General features: G+C 40.6%; 1 protein-coding gene across 1 annotated transcript in view; it reads right to left on the reverse strand.

Annotated features, from left to right (window-relative positions):
• Positions 1 to 1,054: 1,054 nt before the first annotated feature.
• AHCY (adenosylhomocysteinase) overlaps positions 1,055 to 19,581 on the reverse strand; it is a 28,854-nt gene continuing 10,327 nt past the window's right edge. The window contains exons 5-10 of the mRNA XM_062588882.1: positions 15,857 to 15,969; positions 12,437 to 12,644; positions 11,523 to 11,610; positions 10,468 to 10,585; positions 5,006 to 5,200; positions 1,055 to 2,015 (exon numbers count right to left, since the gene is read on the reverse strand). Of these exons, the coding sequence (XP_062444866.1) occupies positions 1,884 to 2,015; positions 5,006 to 5,200; positions 10,468 to 10,585; positions 11,523 to 11,610; positions 12,437 to 12,644; positions 15,857 to 15,969 (854 nt within the window). The 3' untranslated portion in view covers positions 1,055 to 1,883. The remainder of the gene's footprint in view (positions 2,016 to 5,005; positions 5,201 to 10,467; positions 10,586 to 11,522; positions 11,611 to 12,436; positions 12,645 to 15,856; positions 15,970 to 19,581) is intronic.

Genomic DNA, 19,581 nt, shown 5'->3' on the forward strand with positions numbered 1-19,581 from the left:
CTCTACCACAATGATTTTTGATATCATCTTTGTTTTCTACCACATGCATGGTAGTAGTGCTCACATAAGGTGACCACTGCTTGTCATCTGCGTTCAGATGTGTACAGAATCTGCAGGGACCAGGAATGGATTGCCTGCAACTAATTCAGAAGTGCCTTTTTCTTAAAAGATGAATTATGCAAAAACAAGTCAGTTAAATTCAGTTTTCTCCCCTCTGAAGGGGCTAAACAGCTAGCTCTGATGTGAAGTTTGTTGGTAACTTTAATGGATCTCCTAACTTTATCTGGCCTTACATGTCATGAAATATGGAATGCCATAAATATAGAAGTGATTAATAGGGCTTCACTTCTGGGTCTGAGGCTCTGCAAAGATGTTAAATGGTTTTGTTCCCAGCTATCACCTAAAACTCCAGCACTAAATTGCAAAGAGCTCAGCATAAACATGAACATATAAATAACTTATTACTGATTATAAAATGATTTAGGGTAGCTATGTATGTGTAATCTGAACTCAGTCAAAATTAATGCTTTTTAGTGATTGGCAACAGCTTCTGTGCAGAATATAAAACAATAAAAAAGTTTCCTACTCAGCAACATCTTGTTTACTCATCCTCTTTTCTCCTTCAAAAGCTCATACTCTGCACCATCTGTTTTAATCCCTTACTGACAACATCACACCTGATGCTTGAACATGAATCTCAGAGCACTTCAACTCTTTGTTTTTGTTTAACATCATATCAAACTTCTCATTTTCGTACATCCAGAAACAGGTGGCCTGCTGTAGAATGGTGACTGCAGAGGGCAGTGGCAAGAGAGATCTTCCATGAGGCACAGGGCAAGGTATCGTTTCAGAGGAGCAGTTTTTTCTGCAACACTCAGCTCTTTAAATAAATTTACCTAATCTGAGCAGCAGCTTTTCCCAGCTCAAATGTATGATGGCAGCTAGCTGAATTTTGCCTGTAGAAACTACCTGAAATATTCCCCACAGCTTAGGGAACACAAAACCAAACAGACCCATGGCAAATTGATTCAAGCACGTCACTATACAAAACAAGTGAGGCCACAGTCAGATCTTTAATAAAAGCACTTTGAGACGCTGATAGAGAAGATACTGCACAAATGACAACTTAGAAAAATCAAGTTGGGCTAGAAGCGTGTTGCTGGTGTTTTCAGAGAATCAAACAAGACCCCAACACCTAACCATCCCCTCAGTGGTTTCCTCAGCCATTCACAACACACTAGAAGGCTAAGAAAAAAATCATAAAGCATCCCTTCCAGAACTGCAATGGAACCAGCACAGAAGGCTTTGTTTTGATTGAAACTGCTGGACTAGGCAACCCAAAAAAAACTCCCACTCTAGTCTCTGAAGAGATTAAATTGATTCCACAGGAAGAGCAAGCAACCTGCAGGTGCTGTGCTACTTCCTCAGCTTCACAATATACATCCCAGCCATGGCTCCTTTGTGGAGAGAAGCCTGGCATTGACAGCCTAATAAAAAGATTCATCTAGTTTGAATAAGCTATTGCAGACAGGATCTCCCTGTAGAGACTGTTCCTTGCCTGTTCAAATAGGCTGTCAGACATGTTTGACACAACCAGGTATTTTGATTTAGAACTCTGTCTGCTCTCCCCATTGAAGAGCAGTGAAATTCAGTAAGAGGGTGTAGGGGATGCATTCACCATGACATTAGCTAAGTAACCAATTCCAAGAGTCAGTGATCCTTTCTCACTAGGAAAATAAACCCTGAAACTTTCTTGGTGAAGTGATCAGTTCTGCAGCACTGAGAGGAGGATGGAGAAGGACTTGTTCCCAGAATCCCAGCATACACAAAAGAGCTTTGGAAGGTTGTATCTCTGCATGTTTTCTTTGGATAGTGCCACCTGCTCAGTATCTGTAGTGGTCTGGCTTGAATGGCCCATCTCTTGATAAGCCTAGGTATTTGGCCTGCTTCTCACTCAACTTTGTCAGCTTCACACACAGTTTATCCAGATGAGCAGCAGCAACAGCTTCATCCAGCTGAAAAACAAAGCATTGAGACAAGAATATTAGCAGAATGAAGTTCTATCATTCAGGAAAGTCATAGTCAACAGTGGTAGTGGAGCATCTGAACATCATTAACAGCCCTAGGAAGGATTTAACTGATTGACACAGGAAGAGCAATAAGCAGGCTCTTTTCCTGCCAGCATCACCTGTCTGAGACCGTAAGTATCAAACTACATTCAGATGAAAAAGCCCCATGCTTTTCAGGGAGTCAAATCAAGTACAAGCTTATTAATGTTCATATCAATCTCATTCATACATTTACATCCATTGACAAATAAAGAACAGAAACCAAACTACTCAGAGATAAGAATATCCAATTTGGTAAAGCCTCAGAATAAAAAAAACCACCTCAAACTAGACTATCGTAAGATTTTAGAGAAGTTCTAATACTGATAGAAAATAATTAAATTTAGTTTTCAGATATCCCATCTTGAGGGTACACATGTTAAGAAAACTTACTGAAGAATCACCAATTCAATAAGAAACCTAGAATTTAAGCATGTCTTCATGAAGAACAAAATCCAGGTAAGCAATGGGAAATACTATATCAGCATATTTATACCTCACTTTTGCTGAGCATAATGGGCTTTTCTTTATCCCAGAGGTGTCAGACAATACCCATTTACTAACTACAGGGACTGAAAGGCACATAAAGTTACAAGACAGTTAAGAACCACAAGAGATAGGTACAAGAGTCAAAGACAGTAACAGGGGAAACTGTAGTTGCTACATCAGAAGGCAAGGAAGAGCTGTAAGAGACAAAGGTGGAAAGGACAGCACTAAAAGGGGATCGGTGCTGTCAAGTTACATATCACAAAGATGAGCTTTAACTCAATTACTGAAACATACTAAGGAAATTGCTAAGGAAACAGATACGAGTCTAAATTTTCAGCAGCACAGGAAAAAAATGGTGATACCCCCTCCATACTAATCAAACAGATGCAAAAGGTTGCTCAAAGAACAATAAATCAACTACACAATCAAAGGCCAGATCTTTAACCTGTGTGAACCAGCATCTCCTAAATGATTGTGTCTAGTTCTAGATTTCCCACTCAAAGGGAATGTAGTAACAAGCAGCCACTCTAAAATAATTCTACTTCAGCGAACCAGCTAATAAGATGAAAATTTACGTTTATACAGAATGCAGTTCACTGGGGCTCTACCAGCTTACAGTAACATTGAACTGCTAAAATCTATTTAGAACCAGCATGCCCAAAGATGCACAAGACAAATGACTACAAAACAAAGATCAAGTGGTCAAAGAACACTGCAGCGAACCACAAAAGCTACAGAACGCTACATAAGAGTCAGAGGGGGAAAAAAAAGGCAAGAACCAGCAGTTAGTAAAAGAAAACCTAACTGGGAAGACAGGATTTAGAAGAGAAACAAGTATTTAAGCTTGGCAGATCCTGCCAGGAAAAAAAAGAGGGGGAATAAAAATTGAATGCACATCTGGCTGACTGGTGCACTTCCAGCAATTGTAAGACATGTTATCCCCACAACTCCAAAAGAAGTTGTTGGTGAGTCAGGTAAGCTGATATTCTTACCTAATGCACACAAATTCAGACAGCTGAGCATAAAGGATATGTTCATTACCAAGAATACAATAGTTTCAGATACAATAGATTTCTGGGGAAAAACCATCCTGCATTTTCTTTGATTACTAGAATACCGTTTTGACGATTAGCTATGACAAACAAGTACACATTATAGAATGCAGGGTACTTGGTAGTTCTGAAATTTTACATTTGAACCTCAGAACTACTACACAGAATAGGCAACATTAGCCAAAAAAATTATCAAAGAAAGCTATTCCACTCATCTTCCCTTGGTTCTGACATGAAGACAGCTTTATTCTTTGAAATCCTCTATGAAGTACTGTGAGTAAAGAGCAACATTTTGCCACAATGTGTTCCTAAACAGATCACTGCCATATGCTAAACAAACAAATGCAATTAAGTTTAAGTCACTGACTTGGGCATTATTTCTCATTTTCAGTTCAAGTACGACTACTAAAAAATTGTTATTTAGAAATTTCCTTAACAACATTGGACTATCTTTCTCAAGAGGATTGATGATAAAACATTTCTTCTGATGAGGATGATCAACAAGCTCTGTGACACAATCAATTCATACATTAGATCTCTGGTATGCTTCTCTTGATCATTAATGGATGGTTTTGGAAGCTTAGAAGTCTCTCAGCAAACAGTTCATAAACAAGCCCAAACATACATACTCTGTTTCCCAAATGAAAAGCATTTTCACATTTAATGTCACACCTGGTTGCATTTCAAAGGCAGTGGGATTTAACTCCAGCATCTTTTTCAGTGTCTATCAAATTCTCAGGCTTGTTTCGGAAAATTAAAAACAGATTATTTTTATAAAAGGAATTTTAGAGTTATGACATGATCCAGATTTCTCCAAGAACAAAGAATCCACAGTTAAGTTTAAAGGAAAACCCAATGGGAACATGTCATGTATATTTTGTGAAGCTATTAGGACCAGATTGTGATAAGCTCTGCTCAGGTGCAAATGGGCCCCAGACACTCAACCACAGTAAGAGGGAAAGACTTCTAGTTTCATTCCAGCTTTAACCCTGCCTCACCAGGCTGCTGCTGGATGGGCATGTGAAAGCTTGTTGTGAATGCTGACTTTCAACAGAAGAGAAAAAGTTAGAGCTCCCTGACCATCCTGAGGCAGCATAGCACTTCTCAGCACCTCAGGGTAAAGCCCTTAGGTTAAGTCAAAAAGGGGATTGAACATTCCTACTGCATGTGACAGAAGTCCCAATTCTGTACAATACACTAGCCACAAGAACCAACCAACTACAGACTCAAAAGGCTCAGCATGACTAAAGTCAAGCATTCACTGAGGGACAGAAGCTCCCTGAGACACACACTGAATTCAAACACAGATAAAACTGAGTTTCCTTGTCCCATCTGAACTTGGTTTACTTAACTCACCTTCTTTGGAAGGAAATGGACTCCAACAGAGTATTTATCACTATTGGTCCACAGTTCAATCTGTGCCAACACCTGGTTGGTGAAGGAATTACTCATAACGAAGCTAGGGTGACCCATGGCACAGCCCAAGTTGACAAGTCTGCCTTCTGCTAGCAGTATAATGTGACGACCATTCCTCAGTGTGTATCGATCCACCTGAGTGGAAAACAAAACAAAACCAGTCAGAGCTGAGGTTACAGACATTAACTCATGCAAAACTTTGTAAACCTCTCCATGTCAATAATCCAGCAGTAGGCTCACAATATGGACTTAGATTGTAACTGAGAGATACCTCACTCAATTCCCAGTGTCTATCAACTCTAACTGTTCCGGATTTCATGTAACATGCATCTTAGCATATGCTTCTTGTTTAACCACTTACCCAGTTCTAGTTTTTCTGCACACATGTCATCTCAGAGAGCTGCAATGGAGAACATGCTGCCAACAGTAACCGACATGCATAGTTTCAAGAACTGGTGTAGATAGACAGCAGAAGAAACAGAACACACCCACATGTAACAGTATTTGCATCTAATATAGGGGCCACAGCCAGAGTCCATAGCTTACTGAAATTACTCCCCTGTAACTCCTGCTGCTACAGTAAGGCCATTACTTTACAGTCAAAGCATGCACAGTTCAGCTGTTATGTACAGCAGCTCACACCTGGGTGGTATGTCTGCAAGCTCTCTGGCACTGTTTTAAGAACCTGGTCCTGAAGAGTCTTACAGTTTGACAGCTCACCACCTAAGATGAGCCCAGGTCCTGCTGCAGGAAATAAAAAAATCAAAAGATTAAATAGACCAAAAGACTAAGCAGGCTCTCTCCACCTGTCCAGTGAACACCCGTAGCTGTAAAGAACAAATAACACTGTCCTAGATTCTGGTGAACTTTCTTTGCTCTCAGAGCCAAACTATCAGTCCTCCATCCTGAACAATCTCCAAGCTATGCTAGAGAAACAGGACTGCACACAGGACCAAATCTCATACAGGGTCAGATGACTGGGGTTAAGCTATATAAGCAAGTCTCAAACAATTCAGGAGATTGTTTCAGTTAATATGTTCCTCAACTATCTGGGTCAGGGACTAGGGAGAGTCTTCTCTTCACTGCCTTCATACCTGTAGGAGGTTAGAATATTAAAATTTAGAACTAAGTGTCAATATTGCCCAAAGAACACAGGAATATTCAGTATTCACTAGTATTAGTTGTTTATCTGTCATACCAAGCAGTTAGGAATGGATTAAATCTCTGAAAAGAGCAAAGATCAACCTTGACAAGGTTAATCATATTTTAGACAAATTCATTTATCTTGTTTCCATAGCACAAGTATTGTGAATGACTTAAGCTTCCTCCTCACACTATTTATACTTTTAGTCTCAAGTAGAGAAAATATCACTTTTGATTTTGTTCTTAAAGCTTTGGCCTGTAGGTTAGGTTAAAAGCCACAAAGAATCTGCAGTCTTAATTGCAAACAATACCTTCTGCAAAAACATCTCTATTCAGGTTCTTGGTTTCCTTACTGCATGTCTACTACAATTTTTTTTTTTTTTTTTTTTTTTTTTGTAAGAAAGCAGTTCAAAGGGTATTAAACCTTTAGAGAAGGTGTGCCATTGCATACCTTCCCTACCTGCCTTCCCCTGCTATGCTTCAATCCCAGCGCTATTTCTGGGATTTGTGTGCCAGAGATTCCTGTTTTCCCTCCCCCCCCCCGCATGACTTATACAGAGAATAACCACCTCAAACAAAAGCCCTAAACAAAATTCTTAATTTCTCCCTTTCCAAGAGTAGGGCAGCCAGATGAGTAAGAATTATCCACTGGACAGTTGCAGCATTTCTTACAGATGGTGACTCTTCCATACAGTCACCACTGACTGTGCTGAGTCCACCCAAAAACTACAACATGCGATATCAGAGAATGATGGGAAGAAGTAATGAAACCAAGAAGGAAGGAGTCATAAGCAGAAAAATCTTAAAGAACCTTGAGAAAGCTATGAGCACAAGCTGTAAGGAAGCTGCCTCGTCCAACAAAACTGGATCAGCCATATTACTCTAAACCAACTAGACAGTCCTCCCAAATGAACGATGAATGGCAGCGTTCACAAGTCAGTCTCAAGAAATTGTAGCCTTACTGGGGAGAGGCCTGCAAGTTCATACTCATCATGTTGTTCCTTGTGCATCTTCAATTCAGGCAAAAAACACAATCTTATTCAGACTTAGAAAAACTGTTAGAATAGCATTCCATGATGAAAGGCAGAATACGTGCGGGTATCAATAAAAGCAAATCTAAGTTTATTTAATGCAGGATACTCTCAGAAAAAGCAAGGAAATTTCAAGTTATTAAAACACTGAGAATTTGTCACATTAAGTACTCAAATCACCTAATTTTCTTGCAAAAATATGTACAAAAGAATATACAATTCCAAGTTGAATACATTTTTAATAGTAAACATTGTATTTACAGATTAATATGGTTATAAGGTATTATATTTAAAGGCTACTGTTCTGAGGTCTGAATTGGGTGGCTTAGATGTCAAGATATCACACACACATACTGACACAACTTACACCTGGACAGCTACTGGCTTGTGCATGGAATCAAGAGCTTTGACAATTTGCTGGGCTAACTCAGCCTCAATGCACAAGGTAATGCAGAAAAATGCAAAATGTCTTTCCACAGAGAGAAATGTGAAATAGTAGTAACGGCAGCAGAGGCATAAGTCAGTACTGCGAAAGCAAGCCACATCCATAGGTGGATAAGCAGGCTGATTTATAAACTCAGGAAATTGCTAAAGAAGTAGAATTCCAGTCATCCAAGTGCTAAGTTTACTTCCAGACTTCTGCAAATGCCTCCTCACTTTCCTTATTTGCATTTGACTTACTCCAGACTGTTTTGCACTTCCTTTGTCACCCCCTCCACTCCTGAGGATACATCATGTATTTAACAGAGCCAGAGCTCACAGACCTCACCCCAACTTTTTGCCTCTACAGTTCTGCTTGTGTTACAAGTCATTTTTTAATATCAGAATGCAGCTGAGTGGGACTTTACCCAGTGCAAACTTGTATTTAAAACAAGCTGCCAGCTTTTCAGGAATAAGCCTACTTTCAAAATATAGCCAAGTAACAGATGAGTCAGCATGATGCACAGGCATCTGCCTTTCCCAGGTATTAGATCATTCTTATGCCATCTCATCACTTGTAAGTGGTGACCATATGGTGCTAAAAATTAGTGTTGGATGCTCTCACACAGTGAAGGGAAGGAAGCTGCAGATTACTTTGTGGGAGCTTAATTCTAAACCTAAAGTTAACCCATATCCTGGAAGATGCAAAGAACTGCTGCAACTCTATTCAGTGCCATCTAATTTGTTTCAAGTGTGGACCATGGGCCGTTTCAGGCTGTGACACCAAGTTCTGCCTCCTAGTCCTCCTGCTTCTTCCACCCACCCACGAAGCTTTGAAAGTGAGCATGAAATTAGTCCCACTCAACTATCCAGCCACCACAGGAATTAGGCTTGGTAAAGGCACACAGAAAATTAAAAGCTTTTACATAGTAGTACTTGCTCAAGAAACACCTGCTCAGCTACCTTGCCATACAAGGTAAAGTCTGTGAAGTTTTTAGGGACAAGAACTCTACACAGACACAAAATGGGACCTAGGGCTGTATCATTAGCACAGTGTAGCTACATATAGTATTAAAAACCTCCCCAAACTGAGTCCAACTTGAAATTCAAACTGGTTGACAGCTCTTCTGATTCTATAGAAGTCAAAACTCAAGTACTACTCCTGAGTTAGGGATCAGCTCATTAGTTTTGGCAGTATACGAGTCTACAGATCACCCTTACCTTAATGAAGCCTCCAACATGTCACAGGAATGACCATGGAAAATTTCCATCTAAGTACATCCTGTCTCCAGCAGTAGCCACTAGGTATGTATGGAAGAGTACAAGAACAGTCCAAGTTTTCTTCCATTTTCTTCTTTTTCTTTTCCAAGTGCTATTCTATTTAGTTTTGAAATGTGAGCTACCCCAAAACAAGCAACTAGCTGCAGCATCTCCTAAGATGAGAGTTGCAAAGTCAGCTCTGCACTAAGGTCATAGGCAAGAATAGATTGGAATGTAGTTAGAATTTAGGCTCAACTGAATATGAAGCTATACACAAGTTCAGTGTCCCAGAAGCAAATGGGATATTGAAAAGAAACTGTTTACTAAGAGTGTGATGTGGGTGGCCAGTAAGCCACAGGGGAGTGATAAAAATTGGACGGGTAGACTGAGATCTAAGACAGACATTTGGATGTGTTAAAAAAGCACCACACACCTGTCCCAGAATCCTGCTATCAACAAGCACGTTCCCTCTTCAAAAGCTAACTAGAAGCTGTTTCATGCCAAGTCAGATAGAGCCTTGTTTGCCTTAAGTGATATTTTCTCTCAATGCTGGTGCTACAAAACAGTTTAGTTTAGTTCTGTCTCTGTTTAAGAACACAGCTTAAAAGCTGAAATTTTTAGATCCTTACTTTCCTGGCTGGCTACAGCTGTGGCTTGTGGTAGGAACACTGCGGGAATGCAAGCAGAACAAGCATAGAACATCCCTCCTTGTCTGCCCATACAGACTTATGGTCTCCACAGATTTCTAAAATGAAACCACCAAGTCTGGAAGAAAATTCTGAATTTTCTGAATTCTGAAGCTCCAAATAAGCTTTACTGAGGCTTACAGCTCCAAAAAAAAAAAAAGCATGATTTTTTCTTCAAACCTTGATAGAATCTCAGAAGACATTATCTTGAGATTCATTCTAATACTGGTACTCTGTTAGGACTGAGATTTTTTTAGTGTAGGACAGCTACATTAGCAAGTTAACTTCCTGTGAGGAAGTTTTGACCAAGGCAATCTACAGCCTCTGTTCTTAATTATTATACAGTCTGTAATGGCCTGTTCTGTATTCACCATCTAGCTGGCTTTCTAAAAATAAGTTTGGCATTGTTTTCAGCTGGTGGCTATCAAAGAAAGCACATTTCCATTCCTTCCCTCCCACATCCCAAATATCAAGGCTGACTTCCTGTAAGGAATGAACATTATGCAATTAATTGTTTACATGACCACCACCAAGAAGGTAAACTCATGTTTGTCAATGAAATAGGAACACGTAGACAAAGAGATGCACCCCTCCAGGCACCTCTTGCCAGAGACCATGCTATACTCAGGGGCACTGGCAGGAACCAATTGTTTACTATCAATGCAACAAAATTATGCACAACTGTTCTAGGTTAATCAGGGAAGAGCAGATCACAACCTGCATTCTTATCAGCCTAGAGCTAGGCCAGCTTCCAAACAAACTGGAAAAAAATATAAGTATCAGAAGAGAAAACCCCATTTTTCTGCAGCAAAACCTTGACAAGCTCTTTCCAGCAGGAGAGCCCATGCACACACTGTCTCACCTGCGGCTTAACATTCACAGCCTCTACTGCGTTTTCATTCAGCCACTTTGCATCAACTTCCACATCAAAATGGCCAATATTACATACTATGGCATCATCCTTCATCTGCTCAAAGTGCCTGTAAAAAGAGTTTTAACAACAGTTAACGCACACATGGAAAAAAACACAAACTCCCTTCCCCCCCCCCCATCTCTTTTCCAGCATCAGGAGGTGCGCTGATTCATAGCTCTGCTCAAGGAGAAATGAAGAGTTTTTGGGCTCACTGACTGCATTTGAGCTTCTCACCCATAAAATGTGTGTGGATGCAAAGACCAGTGAGAAAACTATTCAAGCTTTCAGGAAGGGGATCTTCGTAAGGATATAAGAGCATGAGGGAAAATATTTTTCCATTATGGAAAGTAAAACAATTTTTTTTTTGAATTGATCACAGCTAGAATACCTGCAGTTATTCTGTTCTTTCCTGCACAGAATGGAAGTTTACTCCATGCTTTTAAAGTTCCCAGTAGTTTTAAATCTCTGGAGTCTAGTGGTCTTATTTCTTCCCACTTACTTTGACCTTCTACTCAACATGTATGATCACAATGGCAAAGACAGGAATGAGTGTGTAGAGTGGAGGGGCTATAAATTGAGATCTAAGAAGTGATAACAAAAAAACTGCAGGGTAGTTTATTGAGAACAGGCCACTTTCAATCTGCTATATATACTCACAGATGGAATCACTTTCAACCTCTACCTACCCTCCTCTGCCTTCTGCTTGTATCTTCTGTCCTAACATAGAATTCAGTTCAAATGCTCTAGTTCTCCAGAACTATCTAACCTTCTACACCTTTTATTTCTCCAGTATTACATGCTGTAAGACAAGAACAATTGTAGCTCAGCAACATCCAATAGAACTGAAAAACCAAAGTCTTGATTTCTCATTAAGTTAATGCTAAATGCAGATGTCCAGAAATGAGACCTATGTGCTAACACTCACCATACTGCTGACAACTTATGACTGTATAAAGTCTAACTGCCCAGGATTTTTTTCACTAAAGCAAGTGGCTAGGCCATACCTGCCCTGAACAATGTCAGTGCATCCAGTGGTGGTAACAAAAATGTTGCCTTCTTTGCAGGCTTCCTCCATGGTTGTAACTTCATAGCCTGAAAAAGAGGAGAAAAAAAGTATTTCCCTGTCCAACCACCAACACTTGTTCAAAAACTTACTAGAGTGTTATGAATAAAAGTCAAAAATCTGTGTCAGCATTTGATTTATAGAGGATAGCAGGGTACTGGGCATACTCTTGTCTCACTAAACGAGAAGGTAGCACCAAAAACATCTTTCTCCATCACCTAATTCCAATACGAAGATCCACACATGTAATGATTGTATGTTCATATATATAACATATGGCACAGCTCTTAGCTTGGATTCAAGGGGTCAAGTCTGCAAACAAAAATGCACCAACAATACTTGCAGGTTCTCATTAGGTATGAGCATAAATGGAATAAATTGGTACTAACAAGCACTGCTACCGGAGGAATCCACAGAAGAGTGAGAACACAGCTTCCAAAGAATGGCTGGAGCACAGCTTCACATAGAAATTATGGCATTGCTCTACAATATCTGCTGTTTTACTGTGGAGATATTCTAGTGAAGTCTTAACCCAAACTAGAAGTCAGATTTGTCCAATCTGAAAGCAATCAAACTATTCAAAACCAAGTTTACAGCATCATGAAATGGTGTGCTTCTCTCACTGTATAATATCCTTGACTCAATTATATCCTTCATGGATTATTCTAAACTCCTCCTTGGAAGGCATAGTTATAAGGCAAGAGTTCCTCACAAGCTGAGTTGAACTGTCACTTATATCTCCACAAGAGGACAGGGTTAAAATTCATTGAAATTGTCTTCAGAGTAACATTCAGTGCTCTGCACAGACACTCCCATATGAGATGCACTGAGTTCTGCATTTCCATTAGTTCTCACCTTCCATAGCTGCCTGTAGTGCATTGATGGGATCGATTTCAGTGATGATGACTCTAGCTCCAAAGCTCCGTAGGGCCTGGGCACAGCCCTTGCCCACATCACCATAACCTGCCACCACTGCCACTTTTCCAGCAATCATGACATCTGTGGCACGTTTGATGCCATCAATGAGGGACTCTCTGCAACCATAAAGGTTATCAAATTTGCTCTGAGAAGAGAGAAAAAAAAAGCAACAACTTAGAAGAGATGAAAGTCATTCATAAGCAGAAGTCTCTTAGAGAACCAAAATGGATTTACACAAAAGTACTATGAACCAAGAGATGGACAGTCAGCTAAACAATTACAATGGGGGATGCAAAGAAAAGAACCAGATTTGATGGTTTTATTTATTTGCTTTTACTCTATGTAGTTATAACAGACACAGGCTTCAGTGCACCCCAGTGAGAAGCACTTCACAAGTGTGTTGTGATCACTGGCCAGAGCTTGGACTTGTTAAAAGTTTGCTACAGATAATCTGAATTCTTCAGCTTAAAGCACAAACAATTGTTGCATACAGAGGTAAGTCTGAGTTCCCTAAGCAAATGCTCACCAATTCTACTGCTATTCCACAAACTGAATCAAGTGCCACAGACAGCCAAAAAGCACAAGAACATCTGGCCAGTTAGTTAGCACAGGTTCACATCTTTGAGACACACACCCCACAGAAGCGACAAGCAGCAAGCTGTCTACACCAATCAGACTAGGAGCAAGGCACACTGCAGCCCATGAAGATCAAGGTTGTTTCTTCCTCTAGGACCAGTTATACTAATGCTGCCACACCTCACCACTGCCCAGCCCTAGAAAAAGTCAGTAACACTTCATGATACCATAAGCTGCAACCAAGAACCCCTGGATTTCATCTCCTAACGCACCATCTAACATCTCCCTAATTTATCAGCTTACCAGCAGCCAGACCTCCAAATCAAAACTCTCCTGCTAAGTCAGAGGTTCAGAGATCAAACAGTATTCCACCTGAACATCTTCCTTGATTTAGATACATATCTTGCTGTGCTGATTTTTGACACTTTACCATTTTCTCCCTAGATCCTCTGTTTTGGCCAGAAAGACAGGCTGGATAAACAGATTTGGTTACCCGAAATGTTACAGAAGCCAGAAACTGAAGAAACCTGGCTACCAAGGCCATGCTATGCTCTGCAAGGCAGGGGTGAAGAACTTGCCATCCACAGCAGATCTCTGGTCTCAAAGTCTACAGCTGTGCTTTCTGCAGCCTTAAAACATTAATTGCTCCTGCCATTATACAACAGAGGTAGAGCTCTGTCCACTAAAAGTAGCCTTAAGATTGCATACTTAAATGCAAACAGCAGCATAAAGCTTTCAAACGAAAACATCTTGCAGTTATGGCTGGTGCCATATAGCATGTATAGTAAGTGATGTTACATGAAAGAAACACATGGCAGTATTTAGATTTGGCTTTCAGTATCACAGCTTATGGCTGTAAAATTTTATTATAAAAAATGCAACAATGTCTGTGTGCAAAACATATTGCAGATATAACTCTGACACATTATCTGAGCAGTTACAAAATAGAGCTTCATATTGTTCTCATACCCTCAGGACTTGGCCATTTGCCTACCAGTAAGTCATTCTCCACATCCAGAAGTACTTGACTCAGTGCCCATAAGCAGGCATTTGCATGGGCAAATTTATCATAAATAATTCAGAAATCTTGTGTTACCAATGCTTTAAATTCCAAATCTAGTAACAGTTAATGGTTCTCTTTTCTAGTCCACCAGATTTTCCTTGCACTGTAAGTGCTCCTGTGGAGGAAAACAGTGTTGTCAAATCCGATTCTCTATCACCAAATCCCCCACTTGAAATCAAAGCCTTCCCGGTGCTAGTGCAGTCCAATTCCCATGTGGCAAGGCAGCAGAATGCCAGATGCACTATCTGTCTCACCCAATAATATGTTTGGGTGGCAGAGGTGGAGAGGAACAGGACTGCCTGCCCTGTCCTCTCTGCAAATATTAGTATAGGAAGGACTACATTCAAAAGCTGGCACTAAGTCAAAATATCCAACTAGAGGAGCAATTTATTAGGTGTCTTCCTGAAGAACTATAACCATGATTAGTACGAATCTTTTATTACATAAATGACAAAGAGTGCTTGAAAATAGGCACATAATTTGGCAGTAGCACAAAGTTAGCTCAACTCTAACCCACTCAAGAGGGGTTTTTAAAAATATCTCAATTTCCAAATCTACTGAACAGTATTAATAGCTATTGAGTAGGAGGCAGAAATCTAGGCAAAAAGGATGCTGTGCAACAGGTTTCTTCCAAATGTGACTGGACTCCAGCCCATTGGCTAGGGAATAGAAGTGCCAGGCACATCTTTGTGAGTAGAAAGGAGCAATTCTGCAGACAGCAAACTGCAGAGAAAACAGACCAAACCATAGTGAAAATGCTGTGTTCAGCAAGAGAATGCTAGAGACTGAGGTTAGCCCCAGAGTGTTCTCACAGCTACAGGATACTGAAAGAGGGCTGCCCTAGAAGTGCCATTTTGCACTGGCAAGCTACACATCAACCATTATCATTGTTTTCCACCTTAAAAAACTATTTTGAACTAAATGGAGTATGGCACCATGAAAAAGATTTAACAACTAGATTTGAAAAGCATCTTGATGCAAAAGCTTTGAGCATGCCTCAAAATCCCACTAGTACTTCATCCACAACCAGAAGCATCAGCACCCTTTAAATACCATTTCCTCTCTACCCTCATTTTACCAGTATTTGTCTCAGGAAGCAGAAGTACAACCAAGCAAGAAACAAATACCTCTTGCCCTATCTACTATAAACACTACTTGCAGAAATACCTTGTCATACCAACCCACCTTTACCAGCCATAAGCTGACCTAGGTCACTCTTTAGAGATCAGTACTGACAGCAGCCTTTTATCCACCTGCACTCAAGCAGCTGCACCCTAGGACAACAGTCATAATTGTTTTTACCATTCTACTTTGCTATTCTTGTGCCAGACTAACATGGGCTATAACGTACTATTAAGTGAAGATAGGCCCATTGCCACAGGGATTGACTGTAACCTAATGCAGCCATAGCTTCCAGAGGTCTTTTCATATTGTTATAATGCAGAATAAAAAGAATGTATACCCTTATACACAAACACTTGATATTTTAAAAACAGGAGCACTATTTACAATGGCATGTCACATTAGAAACATTGCAGGTTTCACTGGCTCGCTTTAAGGATACATAGGCTCACTTTAACAATGTGGCGAAAGTCTGTTCAGTATCAGGTCAAGGACAGCCCTACAAGGCAAGAATACCTGCATGGGAATGTCAGCATCACAACTCCAAAATAGTCACCAGACAGCAAAATATAGCACAAAGGCACTAGCTGCATTACCTTCGTGACAGAGTCATTAACATTGATGGCTGGCACTTTCAGGGTCCCGTTGGCCTTCATCTTGTACAGGTTATGAACTCCAGTGGTTGTTTCTTCTGAAATACCTTTAATTCCTATGAAGAAAGAAGAAGGATTCATCCTAGTTGGAATTAACACTGCAAATCAACACATCCAGTCACAAGAGCATCTTCTAGATGCCTTCATTATAAAAACACTCTGCAGGAAGCAGAGAAGAGAGGAGAACCTTCATCCAGGTCTTCAAGCACTAGTCTGGAGCTTCAAGGAAGTTTCTCCCCCACAAGACAATTAAGACAACAGGATAAAAAGTTTTTTGGAAGAACGAGAGGGAAGAGGAAATCAGCTGGAATACCACAACAATTGTTGGAAGGTGAAGAGCTTTCCAAAGAAACAAAGAGGAAATCCCTTGTCCATTCCTAAAATTAACACTGACAGGCAAGGAAAGGGGAGGAGGATTCCAGTCAAGCAATTGAGATTTGAAAGCATTACTGATTTCATCTTCTGTTGCCCTTCTCACAGAGCATCCCATTTCCAGCTGTGGGAAAAGGAACATGTAGGTAGATAAAGACCACACAAGAAGTCTGTGGCAGAGAGAGGCATAGATCCTGATTTTCCAGTTCTCAACCATAAAACTGATCTCTTTAGATCATACATAGCATGTATTCTATAGCAGTTAAACACATGTATTAATACTCCATTATCAGTACCAGGGCTATTTCTGAGTACAAATGTAGTGGCTGTTGATGCCAACCATACTACATATTTTACTGAGGAAATAAAGAGCAGTATGTGCCCCGGTGGGACCACAGAGCGGTCAGCGTCATCAAGATGGTATTTTTTCATTGATAAACCCTCACACAAGACAGACAACTGATTTAGCACAAAGTCCATTAGCATTTCTGCAGCCAGAACATGCCTTTGACAAGTTAAGTACAAAAATAAACAACTAAAATTTCAAAATAAAGCCTGATGCAGCTTTCTACAAAATTAAATTCAGAAAAAAGCTTCATAGAAAGTTTTACAAAGACAAGAAACTTATCTTTTGTATAATGGTCCCATTATCTTTTAAAATGATCTAAATATTAACCTAGCTGGAAGCTTAAGTAATTAACAGCTGGTACTGAAAGATGTTCAGTATTGCTCCTCAAGGTTAACTTATCTGTCTTCTTTGGCCGTCTGACATTCCCACCAGCAACCCAGGGCAGTGACAGATCATGTCACTGTGGCAGCAGGCTCTGCTTACTGAAGGTGTGTCTGTCCGAGCATACCAGAGCTTTCACGACAGACATTGTTGTATAGCTATCTACTCTATTTCTCTAGACAAAAACATGGAAGAGTAAGTCACTTGTCTGAGCAAGGATTCATAGCTAGGTTATTGTGGAGAGCTAAGTATCTGACTTACTTTTTAAAGTATTAAGTGACCATTTAATCTATTCAGGTCACTAAAACCACTTGCAGGCAGATACTGAAATAGGTGAAATGAAGGAATGAAGTGTTCATATGTCTGCTTGCTTTAACTGTATCAAGACTAACAAAGATCACAAACATCTCACTGCACTGCTCCCTCATGCTCAATAGATCTTGTGAGAGGATGCTTAGTCACTCCAGAAATCATTTAATTGTCAGCCTGAGCTGGGAAAAAAAAAACAAACAAAAAAAAACAAACAAACAAACAAAAAAAAACTTTCTGCAGTTAAAAGTTGGGAAGTACATACAGATACACTTTTTTACTATTTAAGAAAAGGTTAGGTCTCATTAACATCATTGAACAATATCCACATGTTGCTGTGGGGTTGCTCACATGCTGCAACACATCTGCTCTGGTATGAGCCACTGAGGGGAAAAAACAGTAATTCTGCTAATACCAATACTAGTAGCATCCCTATAGGGAGACCCAGGTGACACCTGTAGCTAATTCAGATTCACATGAAAAAAAGGATAAATAAAAACAATATTAAGATCTACATAAATCGGAGATCTGTGGTGAGATGATCTTGCCCATCTATGCAAATGACCTCTGTCACTTGCCCCCTACCATCCTCCAGCGAAATCCAGAAAATTGTTTATGCAGTTTATTAATTTGTGGGAGTGAAGAGAAATATTATATATCCAAATATTGCCACCTCCCCAGCCACTCAAGCAATCATTTTAAGACTGAAAATTTACTACAGAAATCAAAACAACTTGCTGTAATGGCTGTGACAAATAAAAAGGTATCCACAGTTAAGGTATAGTGAAGAACATTAAGTTTCCTTCACTAGATATTGCCTCAATTGATCAAATACATTGTTTTGCTGACTTGAAAATGACATCTTATATTGACCACTGCATATGTCAAGACCCACATATGAAAAACTTACAGGACAGGATTAATAACCAGGAGAAGAAAACCAGCCATGAGTAGTCACAGGGCTAGGGCACAGCCCAAGGACAGAAGAGAAGTTGGGCTAATCAACCCTGCATCCCAAAGCTGTACAACTGTTTTTGTCCACAACAGGCAAATGGACAAGGCCAGTCACCCTTGGGAGAGCCCAGCAGCAACACACAGGCCTGCAGGGCTGGCAGGCTCCAGAGGCGCCTTGGGACCAAGAACAACCAGGACCCACTAGGCTCTGCAGGAGTAGATAACCACCTGAAGAGGGAAAGCATGGTTTCAGAGCACAGCCCCATGCGCCCAGTCACCTGAGGGTGCAGAGTTTCTCAGATACAGGATGTCCAAACAGGCTTCAGGACCCTGGCTCCCTTGGAATGGGACCTGGGTGCTTTGCCACAACCATGGGGGATGAAATGCAAGCTGAAGTGACAACCAAGCCTGGCTGGCAGCCCAGGGGCAGCCATGGCCCAGGCCTGACAGAAGCACTGCGAGCAGGGTGCTAAAGGAAGAAAAGAGCAATCTCAAATTCCTCCTGAAGCCGAAACACGTGAGAAAGAATGAAGTCTATTAATAAAGTCACTTTCAAAGCTCAAGGCATAAGCCTTCTGAAAGAGCAGCCTCCTGGATCCCCCCTGCCAAAATCTGGGAGACAAACGCCTGTGGCCTGCAGGATGCCCACTCCAGAACAGGGGGAATGGGCACCACCACTGCAGAAGCCGCAGCTCCTTTCATACCCTGGTACCTGTGGTGGTCCTGGTGCAGTGAGCCCCAGCACCTCAAGGGGAGCCTGCACTCTGCCACGTGCTGCTGGAAGAAAAAGCAGCAAGGAAAAGACTCACAAAGACAGTGTGAGCAACAGCAATGTTTGGAGAACCTCCTGCATGCCAAGGGAGCAGAAAGAAAACTCATACTCACCACAAATGTGACCATGTGTAGCAGTTTATCTTAAATCATCTCAACACCTTTAGTTAGGCTAGCAACACATGAATGCTTTTCTTGGTTTAAAACCATGCTTAGTGCTTTAAAAATTTTCTGTGAACTGCTCCCACCCCTAGGTGAACTAGGCACACCATGCAGACTGACCACTTCAGTTTAATTCTTCAAGTTTGACTCAAATCATTTTTCAAAATGGAATCTGTACCAGTGACAGATGTCTAGATAGAGTCTAAAAAATTAGAAAGGTTAAATTTGTTCATGCTAAGTAGAATGCCATAAACGCTACTTTTCCCACCAAAACAAAAACTTCCAGGGAGCTCCCAGCTGAAATGTCACAAATTACAACTCCCCAGTAGCTCTGCAGCCAGCTGACCCCTTTCTAGTTTGGGAAAAGAGA

This window comes from Rhea pennata, chromosome 16, assembly GCF_028389875.1.
Source record: "Rhea pennata isolate bPtePen1 chromosome 16, bPtePen1.pri, whole genome shotgun sequence".
In the NCBI taxonomy this organism is placed as follows: domain Eukaryota; kingdom Metazoa; phylum Chordata; class Aves; order Rheiformes; family Rheidae; genus Rhea; species Rhea pennata.